A 14,207-nucleotide genomic window follows, 5' to 3' on the forward strand; every position below is an offset into this window, starting at 1 on the left:
ATTGTACCAAGAAATCGATTTATGAAATAAAACTACTTTATAATTAAAATTGACATAACTAATTTTCGTGTAATGTGTATCATATTTAAAGTTTAATATTAAGTGGGTTAGTAACCATGCTATAACTTACTTAAAATCTTTATGTTAACATTAAAATTTATTGCATGTTTTAATTTAAAAAAATTAATTTTGTTATTTTTTTCCATCGCATTAATGTAATATTTATTGTAAATTTTTATTAACTTTCATTAAAGCACAAAAGACGTAAATAAATAAATACAAAAAAATATATATAAGTTTAATGTTGTTAACCAATATTTAAAATATCGTTATGATTGTTCATATCGTACCATCCCAACCAAATAAGTTAAATATATAAATTAATTCATAAACACTTTTTAGTTATATTTTTAGTATTAAGTTACATTGCTTTTTTAAAAATTTTAAGGCAAAATAAAGCACACAAAGGATCAATTTAAAAGCATTGTTTTAAATAGATATATTTTAGAAAAAAATTGGATTTTAAATAAAACACATTTTTCTAGGCGTTTGTCTGGCTCAGTATATACAACATACACATTAAGTGCTTATATGTTTTAATATAAAAATAAAGAAACTGTAAGTGATATGGCCTATACTAACACATGTAGTGTATATTAAAGCAAGATTTAATCTACAACAAATAACATAAACGCCAATAAAAAATTAAAAAGTGTTAAAATTTTGCGCTATTAATTTTTTTTTGTTATTTTAAAAAATAAAAGCATTAATCGATGCTAGTCGATAAAGAAATATTACTTCAAATTAAAATCAAGTAAATAGCATTTTAATCTTTGTATTTGACGAAGTCAAAACACTATTTACACTACATGGGGTTCTGTGTTCAATCCTTATTGCTGTTATGCTGAAGCGTCCATAAATAAGACCTAAACATAAAGTAACATTTGTTACCCCGACCCAGTCTCGAGTTGCCTTTGGCAGTTTGGGATATTATATAGATTATAATTGCTCGGTAATTATGCTGCTGATTAAGTGCTGGCTTAGCAGGAGTTCACACCGTTTATAGCGCCTTACTCAAGGGCTACAGCGTAGTGGCAATAACATTCGCTACACCATATAAGGTCGTGCGCAGTGGAGATTGCGGTGGGAATTGAACCTACGACCTTATATGGTATAGCGAGCGTTCTTACCACTACACCACCTACCGGTCAAAATAAAAAATAAATTTAATAACTTTATTAAAATACAAATATTTTAAGTAATCATTTTAAACAAAGATTGCAATTTAAATTTGATGTGAATATGTAACATATAAAACTGATATCAAGTATAAAAACATTCTGTATAACTGTGTTTCTTATTAATTTAATTTTATTACGTTTTTTTTCAATTAAAACTTGATTTAATTTTAGATATAAGTTTAATAGTTTATTTATAAGAAATAAAGTCCTTATAAAACTAAGTTTGTTTTTAAATGAACTTGATCACGAATAAAAGTCCTTTTTTAAAATTATAACAATGACTATCTATTGTCAAATATTGAATAAATCAGATACTTACAAATAAAGTAAATTTTCATGTTAATTTTAACTGAATAAAGGTGTAACTTAATGTTTTAACATTTTAAACTAAGATTACATAGCAATAATTAGGGCTTTTTCCATCAAAGGGATAGGTGGTCGTGTTCTGTATAAATTTATTTATTTTAAAACCAAATCTCGGAGATGAACTTCTAACCAACGCACCTTCTTTAAGTAATTTTATCGCGTTATATTTAAAAAAAAATTCCAAAAAACTTTCAAAAAAATAACGTCACGCGAAACGAATCGAACCTTTAGTTATTTATGCCCGTACCATAACAAAGGTAATTTAATACTTTTGTAACATTTTGTCAAAAACAATAATATACCACTAACCCACTATATTTAAATAGGGTTAAATTTTTAGTGAGTTAGATAATTTGTTTTTGCTGATTTTTGAAAATAAGGGTATGTGTGACGTAATAAAGCATTCCAAGTACAATAGAGTCAATTATTGCCACATAGCGAAAAAGGCGTCATCTTAAACAATCGAAAGTTCTTTTTTAAACAAGATAATATCAGAAAGTCTATTCAAGTAATACGATAATATTGATAATAGGAAATAGTTAGATTCCCTATTAATTTGCATATTATTTTTGATGTCATTCGCTATTATCACGTATTTAAAATACTTAAGTTGAACTTAATAACCGAACAAAATTGTTTTGGTGAAATTTTTAATTTTTTAAAGGGTTTTAAACGTTTATTTTCTCTCTTGGCAACAAACAACGAAACTTAACCGGAAAAATTGAGCTAAAAAATAACTTCGTGACCTTATTTCACTTCATTTAAACACTTTATTAATATCCTATGATGTAACATGGTTTAAATACACCAAGTTTCGTTTTGTATATATAATAACCTCATGTTGTTAAATTTAGCTTACGTAAGAATAAAAAATTTCCCAAAAATGACGTCATACGAAAAATACTTAAAGTGTAGATGTTCTAAAAAGGAAAAAATTTAATCGGGTAGCAATAATTCAAAGAATAAGCAAAAATAATTCCATTTTTTTCCTTAAGGATAAAAGGAGGTGTGGCAGAAGGGGTATATAAAGCGCTTTTGGGCTAAAATGATCATTTCAAAGAACCACGAGGCTACGAAAATTTAAAAAAAGGTAAGAATAATTAATTTTTATACAAATTTTCTAACAATAGGTGTTAATTGTAATTCTATATCAAATTAATTTCTTTATATATATTAAAAATAAATATTTTTATATTAATATTTTTACATTTTTTGTTTTAGAAAAAAAACAATGGCGTGCAATTGCATTTTAATTAAACTGTTCAGTTTAGTTTTAATTTCCGTATTTTCTGTGATAAAAACCGATGCTTGTATGTGTCCTTTGAACCCCATGACGGATCAGTATGCGCAGGCGACGTGGGGTAGGCACTTTTATCAAAGCTTTTATATATTAATTTAACAAAAAAGTGTTTACCGTATACGTATTTTATATATATTTAAACATACACTACATTACTATAAATAAATTTGTTATTATCACAATTTATTTGATGACGTCATTATATTATAAAAACTTTTTTTGTTAATTTTTAGTCGCAAAAGTTCGGGTAATGTCGTCACGAATTGTGCATCCGTTTTCAATTTTTTCAACAACCTTTCCGCCCGAACCGAAGCGAAGATATGAAGTTATGTTTTTAGAGGTAACATTCACATTAAATTTAACATCTAAAATCCATACTAAAATGTTATAAAAAGCAAGTATTTAATAAAAAAATACAACGACAAGCGATTTTCTATATAAACAGGTACAATTAAAATGCAGCCCGCAAAACGCTCAATTAGTATGTATAAGTATATTAAAATATAAGACAGGGTCCGTGTGGTTCCAAGTTAGAATCCCACTAAATGCATTTTTAATTTCGTAATTGTTTTTGTTAGCAAATTAATATTTTTTTGAATGTTTTATTAAGCAATATGATTTTAATTATTTTAAAAGATTTAATAAGACTAAAAAACAATTTTTAAATATTCGGCATTTTCACAGGGTTACAAAATAAAAAGATGTTACAAATAATTACATAAAAATATACATAATAAAAAAGTCCAAAAAAAACTTATTGTAAGATATAGAATCTTAAATTTTCAAAAAAATCGTTTTTTACCGATATTTGTTCTTTTTTTTAGACGTTTAAAGGTCGTGAGGTCCGGAATTCGATTTTTTTGATGGATTTTCTTTACACTGATATAACTGAAGAGCGGTGTGGAGTTTTCCTAGAAGAAAATAGAACCTACGTTTTATCAGGTATGTTAGTGACGTCGTGATGATGTCATAATGTAATTTTATTTTTTTTTTAATAAATCTAAAATTTAAATAAACTAAAAATTTTATATTAGATTAAAAAAAATTTTAAAATTAAAAAAAAAATCTTTTAGCGAGGCTCAAAAAGGTTAAGATAGAAATATTTAGATTTTAGCTAAAATTAGTATTAAAAAAATTACATTTTTTAAAGGTGAAAAATCTGAAGGTCGCCTACGTATACAAGCTTGTGGTATTCAAATCGATGTTGATGAAGTAATTCGTAAAATGTTTGGCAACCCTGAAGATTTTTATAACTATTAAAATTTGGCAACACTGAAAAAAATTTTAATTGGCGTTTTTAGTTTTTTTTTGTTATTTTTAGTGATGTTACTGTTTTTAAACATTGTGAACTGTATGTTTTTGCTCTTTTTCGATATTTTTATTTTATTATATTTTGAAAATTAAATCTTTTAATAAAAAAAATAAAAAGCTAAAAGTTTAAATATATTACTGGTGATTTAGGCTTAAAAGTTAACTACTAAAAATATCTCGTAAAAAAAAACTTATTTACCAATCTTAAAAAATAAGTTTATTAATATTTACGTAAGCTGCTAATCAAATAATCATAAAATGTTAAAAAAATCGTTAAATCGAAACTTTAAGTAAGGCAAATTCTAGACCACATTTGCTTTAAGGCAGTTAGAAAGTAGGGATGGGCTGAAATCCAAATTACTCGGATTCGACGAGCCCGAGTATTTTGTCACGATACTCGGCCGAGTCCGAGTACTCGGTTATGACGTCATTTAAACGTATATAACTGTTCACGAGAATCTTTCCCGCATAATTTTAAAACTGCAAAATTTGCCAAAAAACACGTATTTATGGATTATAAAAGGTTTAACGTTGGCAAAACTACTTACCGCTGATAGCAATATCATTTTAAGTCCAAACGAAAATGTTTAAGTCTCAAATTTATTATGCGTAAAATTTAGTAAAAAAAGTGTAGTAAAAAGTGTATTGGTTGCGCAGTTGTTGCTTAAATAACGTGATATAATTGAGAGTAGATTATAAATTATTAGAAAAAGGCAAACCTCGTGTTTTTTTATGTTTAGTAAATCGTATACGATCCTCAATGACAAATTATTACTCGGCGTCCGAGTACTAAAAAATGCTCGACGAGCACGAGTATTAAAATATGCTTAATACTCGGGCCGAGTACTCGGACTCGGATTCGATTGGCCCATCCCTATTAGAAAGTATAATAACAAGCCCTATAATTTAAAAATTTTCTAAAAGTAGATTTTATTTTAGTTCAAAATTAACATAAGTGTATTTATGTTATAGTTTAAAACATTTTTTATTAGAATTTTTACAAGTTATGTAACAAATTTTATAAATTAATGATGACTTTGACATTTTGACCAAGTTAAAGTTAAAAATATCAAAATACGAATAAAAATTTCAAAAAATCAGAAAACGCGAATAAGCGAAACTTTATTAATACTTTACTTAATTTAAATTATTTATTTATTGCGTCATTTTATGAAAATCTAATTTATAAAGTCACCTTTAATTTTGCATTGTAATATGACGTTACGAAAACTTAATTATGACATCATAAAAAATATTACGTCACCAAACCATTTTAGGTAAAGTAGTAGTTAGAAAATACCCGATAAATAATTCCAACTCCTTTAATAAACCTTGAATTCGAGCTACTATTAGTGCCTGAGGCAATATTGACTTTATATATAAGTCAATCGATAATCAACAAACTATATTAGTTTTGATAACTTTACCAGAAAAAAATTACGTAGTTTTTTAAAGAGAAAATGGTATCTTTGGTTAGAGTTATCGTGGTTTGTTTTCTGTATCTTGCAATATTATCGGGCTATGCTTCGTCGTGTAAATGTTTAGTTCAAACCGATGAACAAAAATTCTGTAGCTCAGAATGGGGTAAGGATTATATTTGGTAAAATTTAAAAACATACAATCGCGTTTTAAGTAAGTTTTTCGGCAACTTAATAAAACAAATAAACTACTTTATTTTTAATGTAGTAGTTTGGGTAAGTTAGATTGCTGATACATTTTATTTAAACTAGTCATTACAAATTGGATTAGAGTAACATATTAAAAATACACTTTTTAGTATTTATTTATCCTAAAAGTGTCGCTTCTCAACCTAAACATAGAGTAACATGACGCAGTCTCGAGTTGCCTGTGGCAGTTTGGGGTGTTATAGATTATAATTGTCTGGTAATTATGCTGCTGATTAAGTGTTAGCTCAGCAGATTTTTATACTGATTTTATCGCCTTTCTTTATTTTTATGTATGTATATCGTTATCCTCGATGTGGGAAGGTCGAATGCGCGACCTAAACTTAGAGTAACATCAGTTACTCCGACCCAGTCTCAAGTTGCCTGTGGCAGTTTAGAATATTATAGATAATAATTGCCCGACAATTATACTGCTAATTAAGTGTTGGCTCAGCAGGTGTTTATACTGATTTTAGCGCCTTACTCAAGGTAGCTACATTGATTGTACCAAAAACTTCATGCAGTGAAATGTTCTAACCACTACACCAAGCTGTCGGTATTAAAACAAAAAAGAAATATTAATTTTTAACTTAAACTTTCTTTACTAACAGGAGGCCTGGTAAAAGTTGAAAGCGATACTATGTTAGAGGAAGATGTACATTACCAAAGGGTGTACAGAGTCAAATTCATAGCAGTAAGTTTAAATTGTAAATAGAAAAGTAAAGTAATTCACGTTATATATATTTTAAGGGCCAAAAAAAAACTATAAAATATTTTTTATTTGGTTCTTTTTATAACTAATAAAATTTTGAGCTGATGTTTAAGATTTTTTCATAAATAAATTTTTTTTTAAATTTTTTGTTTGTTTTAAAGGTAACTAAAGGACGAAGACACATTAAAACCAGACGTAGAAATATTCATACTGCTAGCGAATCAGCCGCATGTGGCGTTAACTTGGTCGTTGGTGCTCACTACATTTTATCTGGTAAGTTTATTCAATTTATCATTTTTAACATCCCCAATTTTTGCTCTTAAAACACAGAGTAACTTTTTTTGTATATATCTTTATTTTCAATGTGTAAAGGTCGAATGTGCGACCTAAACATAGAGTAACATTAGTTACTTCGACCCAGTCTCGAGTTACCTTTAGCAGTAGATTATAATTTCCCGATTATTATGCTGCTGATTAAGTGCTGGCTCAGCAGGAGTTCATACCGTTTATAGCGCCTTACTCAAGGACGCTACAGCATGAGAGCAGTGGGGACTGAACCCACGACCTCATGTGTGGTATAGCAAGTGTTCTTACCACTACACCACGCTGCCGGTTATAGTTGTTTATTTAAAGGTAATAACTTTACTTTTTGTTTAGGATATGTGAACGAAGAAGACAAAAAACTGAGAATAAATTCGTGTGGATCGGTTAGAAAACTAGTAACTGATTCATTTTGGTTGGATGCCTGCCCAAAAACGACTCCATTTTAGAAGTAGGGCCAATATTGTAATTAATTCGTTTAGTTTGTTTAGTATATAACAGCTATTAATTCGCGTCATTTTTTTCTTTGCATAATCGTTTTTTTTTCGCGTGATAAAAAGTAATTTACTTAACTTAAACTGTTTAATTAAAATGTGATCTAATTTTATTGAATTTAAAAATAATTCTATTTTAATTTAAATATTTTTTTAAAACTTGCATAAAATATACTAAGAACTATAAAAACTTGATTAAACATCAAAATAAAATTGCACAAAAAATATAAAAAACTTCTTATTTAAGACCATATATCTTCTTTGTATCTTTTTTCGTCGACGACTTTTTTAAATTTTTCCAACGCCGTGACGTCATCACAGTTAGTTTCGTCAGCAATTATTTTCAACAAACAATTTCTAACGTCTTTGGCCATATTTCTAGCATCGCCACACACGTAAAAAACGGCATTTTTGTTCAGCAATAGTTGTACAACTTCACTGCTATGTTGCCTTAGATTGTCCTGAACGTACTTAGCTTGGTTAGGTGACACACTAACATCACGTGAAAATGAAACAAATAATTTTGTTAAAATTTGGTCAACAATAAAACTTTGTAACTCATTTTTATAAAGATAGTCACGGTCTTTATGTCGACAGCCAAAAAATAACAAAGATTCGCCGAATTTAAGGTCAGGGTTTGATTTTTTAAGTAATTTTCGGTGATTTAGGAATCCTAAGAACGGTGCTACCCCAGTCCCGGGCCCTATCGTAACTATAGGAGTGGTAGGGTCCTGTGGTAAACAAAACCCAGTCGAAAGTATCGGAAAAATTCGCAAATTTTCGGTTTTAAAATTTTGCGAGCCATCTAAAATCGGGTTAACTGAATTTTCAAGTTGCCCAGTGCATACACCATTACGCTTAAAAGTTCGACCATTTTCGATTTCAAACCTTACAACATTAAACACGAATTTAAGGCTTGATTCTAATGGGGAACTAATAAGAGAATATCTTCTAGGCTGTAGACGCGGCAAATGTTGAATTATAGTTGCACAATCTGGCAAACAAGATGGAAAAAGGGCCAAGATATCAAGAATACAAATACCAGGCACTCGAATATAATTTGTATATTCGTTAGCTCCTTGTCTACTGCATAGCTCCAGTAATCTGCGTTTTTCTGTTGGATCAGATGTACATTCAACTAATAAACGAATCAAGGGTTTTTTGGGTACCGATCTTATTTCTACACAAGTCGTGAATATTTCTCTAATTGTAAAATAATCAGGAATATAGTTGGGTAATGTTGTTTTTTTCTTGCTGTTGGTTTCTAATAATGATAAGTTAGCAGTTTTGTCAGCTATTTCTTCTAGATTTAACCTAAAAATAAAAAGGAAATGAAAGTTCAGACTTAGGTTAAGAAGGACTTTTTAATAAATACTATGGTTTTATGTTAATTTAACTAAAATAAATCAATCACAAGACAACTGAAATTACAATTAAAAATGACAGTGTCAACAGGTTAAGTTGTCATAAGGTTAGTAAAAATAATAAAGGCATGTAAAAAAGATGTATTCGCAATAATGAAAAGTAAAAAACAAAAATAAAATGAAAAAACAGTAATTGTTTCAAAATAAAAATTTATTATTATTGTATTTAAATTTGTAGCAAAACCCAAGTTTATTTATATATATATATTAGTAACCGGCAGCTTGGTGTAGTGGTATGAACACTTGCTACACCACACATGAGGTCATGGGTTTAATCCCCACTGAATTCATGCTATGTTTAAGTCGCGCATTTGACTTTTCCACATCGAGGATAAAGATATATACAAAAAAAATATTAATATAACATCAAAAATTAATATAATATTAAAAATTACCTTCTTATCAGCCATTCAACTTCTGCATCTGAGTTTTTTGTACAAATTCCAAAACTATCACCTGGTTGATATTCAAAACCATTTTCAGATTTTATTTCTATCTCTAAAGCTCTTTTTACAGCATCATCAGCAGTTAGTTGTTTTGCATTTACAATATCAGCCAACATTGCTGGTCCAGTGGCAAGAGGGAATTTTGCATCATTTTGATAAGAAGTTTCGACTCTTTTATCACTATCATTAAAATGAAGTTTTAAATGGATCTTGCCAAGAGGTGGCGGTGTTAAATCTACATCAGTTAGTTCTGTACTGTATAGTAGCAATGGTTTAGTAACAAGTGAAGCTTGCATTTGAGTTTGAATTTCTGTCACAGTTTTAGATAGTGTGGTATCTTGAAAGTGGTTAACATTAATAAGGTTTGTGTCAATTTTGGGCACAAGTTTTAAACTTTTGACATTTTCTGAGACATCGTTAATTAATAAATCACTACCAGAAGTTTGGGTTAAATTAGTTTTCATATTTGTCATTTTGGGGTTACTATTTGAAACACCCAATTTATCGTTATTTAAAATATTGCCTTGTTTTTCATTTTCTCCATCTAAGTCCACATTTTGTTCTTTGTCATCAATTTTTGATTTCGAGCTTAATACGATTTTATAATGGTTATCGACTGCTTCCCATAACCCATCTAACCAAGGCTCAACTTCAATTTCCATATCAGTTCCATCATCTGCGAACGAGGTTTTATAAAAACTTTTTGCACCGTTTTGTTTTAGAGATTTTTCTAATCGTTTCGGTCCTCCACAAAAAGTTGAATAATTTGAATCACCAAGACCTAGTAAGGTATAATGAAGGTGGGACAAGTGGTTTTTGGGTAAAGTTTTCTGTGAAATTGATCGTATAAATTTTCGTGCATTTTCAGGGGGATCACCGTCACCTAAATTTAACATAAAGAAAATTACAAATTTTAAATATAAAAACAACAAAAATTGTGAGCTTTAAAACTAATTATTTATTTTAAATTAATAAAAAAAAAACATTAACGAAAACTATTAAAAATTTAAAAAAATCATTATATATATAGACATTGAATCAACAAGTTTTTAAATTAAAGACATTATTAAACCAAAATAAAATATATTTTTTACAACAGTAATTTTTACCTGTAGTTGAACAAACAAAAATTGCAAATTCGATTTCTAAAATATTAAATTCTTTTCCAAAATCCTTGAGGCAATACAAACTAACATTCTGACTTTTAAAAACTCCTTCTTCATATATTTCATTTGCTATCGTTTCAGCTTGACCTTAAATATTAAAAAATTTAACAAGTTTATACTAATTTAATAAATCATGTGTAAATTCTTGCAGTATGTGAACATATTGGTAGCGTCCAGCCTGGAAAGTAGGGCAGTTTTGTGACGAGATTTTGTGCGTGCTAGCGTAAAAAATAGAGTGACCGCGCGTTCATGTGTACTAAAATTTTTGGTCTACGCGTGAAATATTTTTGCGTTTTTTACCTAAATTTGGCTTAAATGTCAGTATTGCGAATGCCCAAATTTTTTTTAAAAACCAGGCGTGCAAAACGTTAATTTCAGGTGTGCATTTATTTTACCAAAAAAAATCTTGTGCGTGCACGCTTCCCTACTTTTCAGACTGGGTGAACAGAGCACTCGGTTTCATAAATGAGCTCTAAGGTTTAATCCCCACTGCTTTATAGCTATAGCAAATAGAACCCTTAAGTAAGGCGGTATAAATGGCCCAGTCTGGAAAGTAGGGCAGTTTTCGACGAGATCTCGTGCAAAAAAATGTGTGACCGCGCGTGCACGCGTATCAAAATTTCCGGTCTAGGCGTGCATGCGTGATATATGTTAGCATGTTTTAGGCGTCAGTACTGTGCGTGCACATTTTTTTTTAAGAAACCAGGCGTGCAAAACGCTAATTCCAGGCGTGCATTTTTTTTAATGAAAAAAATCTTGTGCATGCACGCTGTCCTACTTTCCAGAATGGTAAATGGCAAGAGCTTCTGCTGAGTCAACACTTAATCAACTGCTTATAATTATCAGGCAATCATATTTAATAATATTCAAAACTTCTAAACTGTCAAAAACAACTAAGATTGAGTCGGGGTAACTGATGTAAACTCTAATTTTAGGTCGTAAAGTCGACCTTCCCACATCAAGAATAAATATATATATATATATAAAAAATCTGCTAATAAGTTAATTAAGTTTAATATTCGTTCAAAATTGTAACTTTTTATTTATTATAACCTTCAAAACGTAAAAAACTTACCAGTTTGTGACCCATATAATATATACAGCTTAGGTTTGTCATTTGTAGAAGTAGAAACCATGGTAATATCCGTTTAATTTGCCTTTAGACAGTTAGATACTTCTGATATTAATAAACCTATATTAACCACGTGGTACAGACAAACGCTAACTTCATGTAATTTTACAGAATGAAAAAGAAAAATGAACGTGTTTGATTTTATATGATTTTAGATAAACGACTGTCGGACAAAAATAGTTTTTATATATTTATCCTCGATGTAGGAAAGCAAGTTTTACAATTTTATTATACTTAACAAAACGTTTTACGCAAAGACTGTAGTACTATGTTTTGTGTTTTGTAATTTAACGGTTACTAAATGAAATTAATATTTTAGGTATTAAGTGATTTTTTCTTTTTATTTTTTTGTATCATTTCGTTCTAGTTTTTTTTTTTATTTTTAATAAATTAAGCTTTAAAAATATTTTGATGTGGTGCTTTCTTAAGAATGTTAATTGCTTATGTAAAACAAAATTTAAAATTAAATTTTTTTTTTGTATTGAAATTCTGGTTATAAATTATTAATATATATATATTTTTTTAAAATTATTAATATATATAAAAAATGACCAAAATCAATTTAATGATTTAAAACATGCCAAAAATATTAATGTTTACACAAAGATTTTAAGTATGTTATGGCATGGTCACCAAACCTTACCAAAAGTCAATACAGAATATTTCTCTTTTTGTTATTTCCTGTTATTGAAAAGTTTCCCTAAACTTTATCGACCTGGTTTATTATTAAGTGTAAATAGATTCAGCTGCCTTTTAGAAATATATTAATGCGGTTGCCAGTTGGTAACTCCTTTAACAGTACTCTATAGTCTTTTTACTTAATACAAGAGTTTGGTATTAACTTTACTATGTTATAAAATTTTAAAACCAGTTTTGAGGCTTTTCTTTAAAGCTTTACAATTTAATTTTATTAAACATTTTAACCAATTTATATTTATCTTTTTAATAATATATTAATGCACTTGGTAACCCCTTTAATGGTACTCACTCTACTGTTGTAAAAATAAAATTCTAAGATTTAATATGTTTAAATATATTAAATATTTAAGCTGGGTTTCACCTTTCTATTTACACTTTAAAAAATTTACAACCAGTTTTGCAGCTTTTCTTTAAAGCTTTGCAACTAAATTTTATTAAAACATTGAAGTTTTAAGCAATTTATATTTATTATAGCATAACAGTATAAGCATGCAGTGAAAATATAAAAATTTAATTTTGATCACAATAAATTAAAAACACAATGTTACAGAAAAAAAACTTGAAATTTAATTATTATTTACAAAATAAAATTTGGTACCAATTGCTGTAAATATTTTAGGTATGATCATAATTGGTAATCTACTAAAATCAACGCAAACAAAGCTAACCACTTGAAATATTTGGCAACATATAGTTATGAAAACATAATCAGCAAAAATATTTAACACTAATATATTTACAACTCTATAAAACACAATGATTAAATTTTGTTATAAAACACTAATATATTATCTTTTATTTAACATTAATAAAAATGATTTTTTAGTACAGTAGTTTATTATAAAAATTAACTAAAATATATAACATTCAAAGTAAATCTAAGTACAAATACAGTAAGTTTGATAGTTTAAATGCTTTGGATTTAAAATTTTGCTTTTGAAGATTTTAAATTTTGCATTTTTGACAATTCTTTAACAACATTTTCTTGAAATTTACAAAATTTAAATCATATATGCTTCAATACCTACATTTTTATGTTAGCAATAATGATGTTACCAATAAAAAAATAGTTGGTACATTGTAAAATTTAAATCACATAATAAAATATATATAGTTTAGTAATAAATTTAAATATAAGCCTCTAAATAGAATTGAAGTTACTTGTGTCAGTTTTAAAATTGTATTGGAGTCCCTTCCTCTTTATATTTCTTAAGCAACCTTTCCTCCCTTGAATCAAACGGGGGATCAAGCTTAAAAAAAGTAAACAAAAGTCCCACCTCGTTGGCGTTAAAAAAACAATCATAATCTCCACAATATTGATTATCGCTGAACACTTGGGGGGGTAATATGTTCGAGTCGCCCTTTTTATTCTCCGGTATTCGGTCAAGCATGACCTGCCTGGCTTCTGTGTGTACCGAGAGGTCAATGACCTCATATTTAATGTCGTTTGAATCCAAGAAGTGGAGGATTTTATCCTGGCAGTCGGGGATTTTTCGATTGCATGTAACAGATGTGGTGTACACAGTTATTCCCATTTTTAAACAATATTTTGCAACTTATTTAACTTATTTTGTATTACCCACTCCACAGTAGTACCTAGACTGCTAGAAGAACTCTTAATATATAGATCATTAAATAAATTTAAAACTTATTTACTTAACAGCTTAAAGTTCTACTTGTTACTTATAATTAACTTTTATGTTTTTTCTAAACAAAACATTACACTTTAAATAAATCACAGTAAAATTAAAGCCTAATTACGTCATAAACAGATCAAGGTTGGTTAACTACGTCTTTTGCTTCTGACTTCGAAATCTAAAACTAAAAAAAGTTTTCCAAAATTTGATCAACGGGTATTTCCCTTAAATTATATATGCATGAATGCATCGCAAATTTTATATATATAAATTGTTAGCAGTAAGTTTAGAAAT

General features: G+C 28.3%; 4 protein-coding genes across 4 annotated transcripts; 2 read left to right on the forward strand and 2 right to left on the reverse strand.

The window, feature by feature from the left end:
* Positions 1–2,549: 2,549 nt before the first annotated feature.
* Positions 2,550–4,188, forward strand: LOC145763753 (uncharacterized). Its single transcript, XM_082575265.1, has 5 exons — positions 2,550–2,697; positions 2,829–2,968; positions 3,141–3,247; positions 3,732–3,849; positions 4,058–4,188. The coding sequence occupies exons 2-5, from the start codon at positions 2,839–2,841 to the stop codon at positions 4,165–4,167; spliced, it is 465 nt and encodes a 154-aa protein (XP_082431391.1). The 5' UTR covers positions 2,550–2,697; positions 2,829–2,838; the 3' UTR covers positions 4,168–4,188.
* Positions 4,189–5,643: 1,455 nt separating this feature from the next.
* LOC145751642 (putative metalloproteinase inhibitor tag-225) lies at positions 5,644–7,629 on the forward strand. The gene is made up of 4 exons (XM_082567834.1): positions 5,644–5,802; positions 6,494–6,576; positions 6,756–6,867; positions 7,252–7,629. Exons 1-4 carry the CDS (start codon positions 5,679–5,681, stop codon positions 7,362–7,364), a joined length of 432 nt encoding a protein of 143 aa, XP_082423960.1. The 5' UTR covers positions 5,644–5,678; the 3' UTR covers positions 7,365–7,629.
* Positions 7,388–11,672, reverse strand: LOC145751633 (methionine synthase reductase-like). Its single transcript, XM_082567823.1, has 4 exons — positions 11,521–11,672; positions 10,389–10,532; positions 9,229–10,162; positions 7,388–8,723 (listed from the first exon to the last, which is right to left on the reverse strand). Exons 1-4 carry the CDS (start codon positions 11,579–11,581, stop codon positions 7,652–7,654), a joined length of 2,211 nt encoding a protein of 736 aa, XP_082423949.1. The 5' UTR covers positions 11,582–11,672; the 3' UTR covers positions 7,388–7,651.
* A 1,046-nt stretch (positions 11,673–12,718) lies between these two features.
* On the reverse strand, positions 12,719–14,059 carry LOC145758889 (SH3 domain-binding glutamic acid-rich-like protein 2-A). The gene has a single exon (XM_082572580.1). It carries the CDS (start codon positions 13,809–13,811, stop codon positions 13,449–13,451), a length of 363 nt encoding a protein of 120 aa, XP_082428706.1. The 5' UTR covers positions 13,812–14,059; the 3' UTR covers positions 12,719–13,448.
* Between the last annotated feature and the right edge of the window lie 148 nt (positions 14,060–14,207).

This window comes from Corella eumyota, chromosome 1 (genome assembly GCF_963082875.1).
Source record: "Corella eumyota chromosome 1, kaCorEumy4.1, whole genome shotgun sequence".
NCBI classification, from domain to species: domain Eukaryota; kingdom Metazoa; phylum Chordata; class Ascidiacea; order Phlebobranchia; family Corellidae; genus Corella; species Corella eumyota.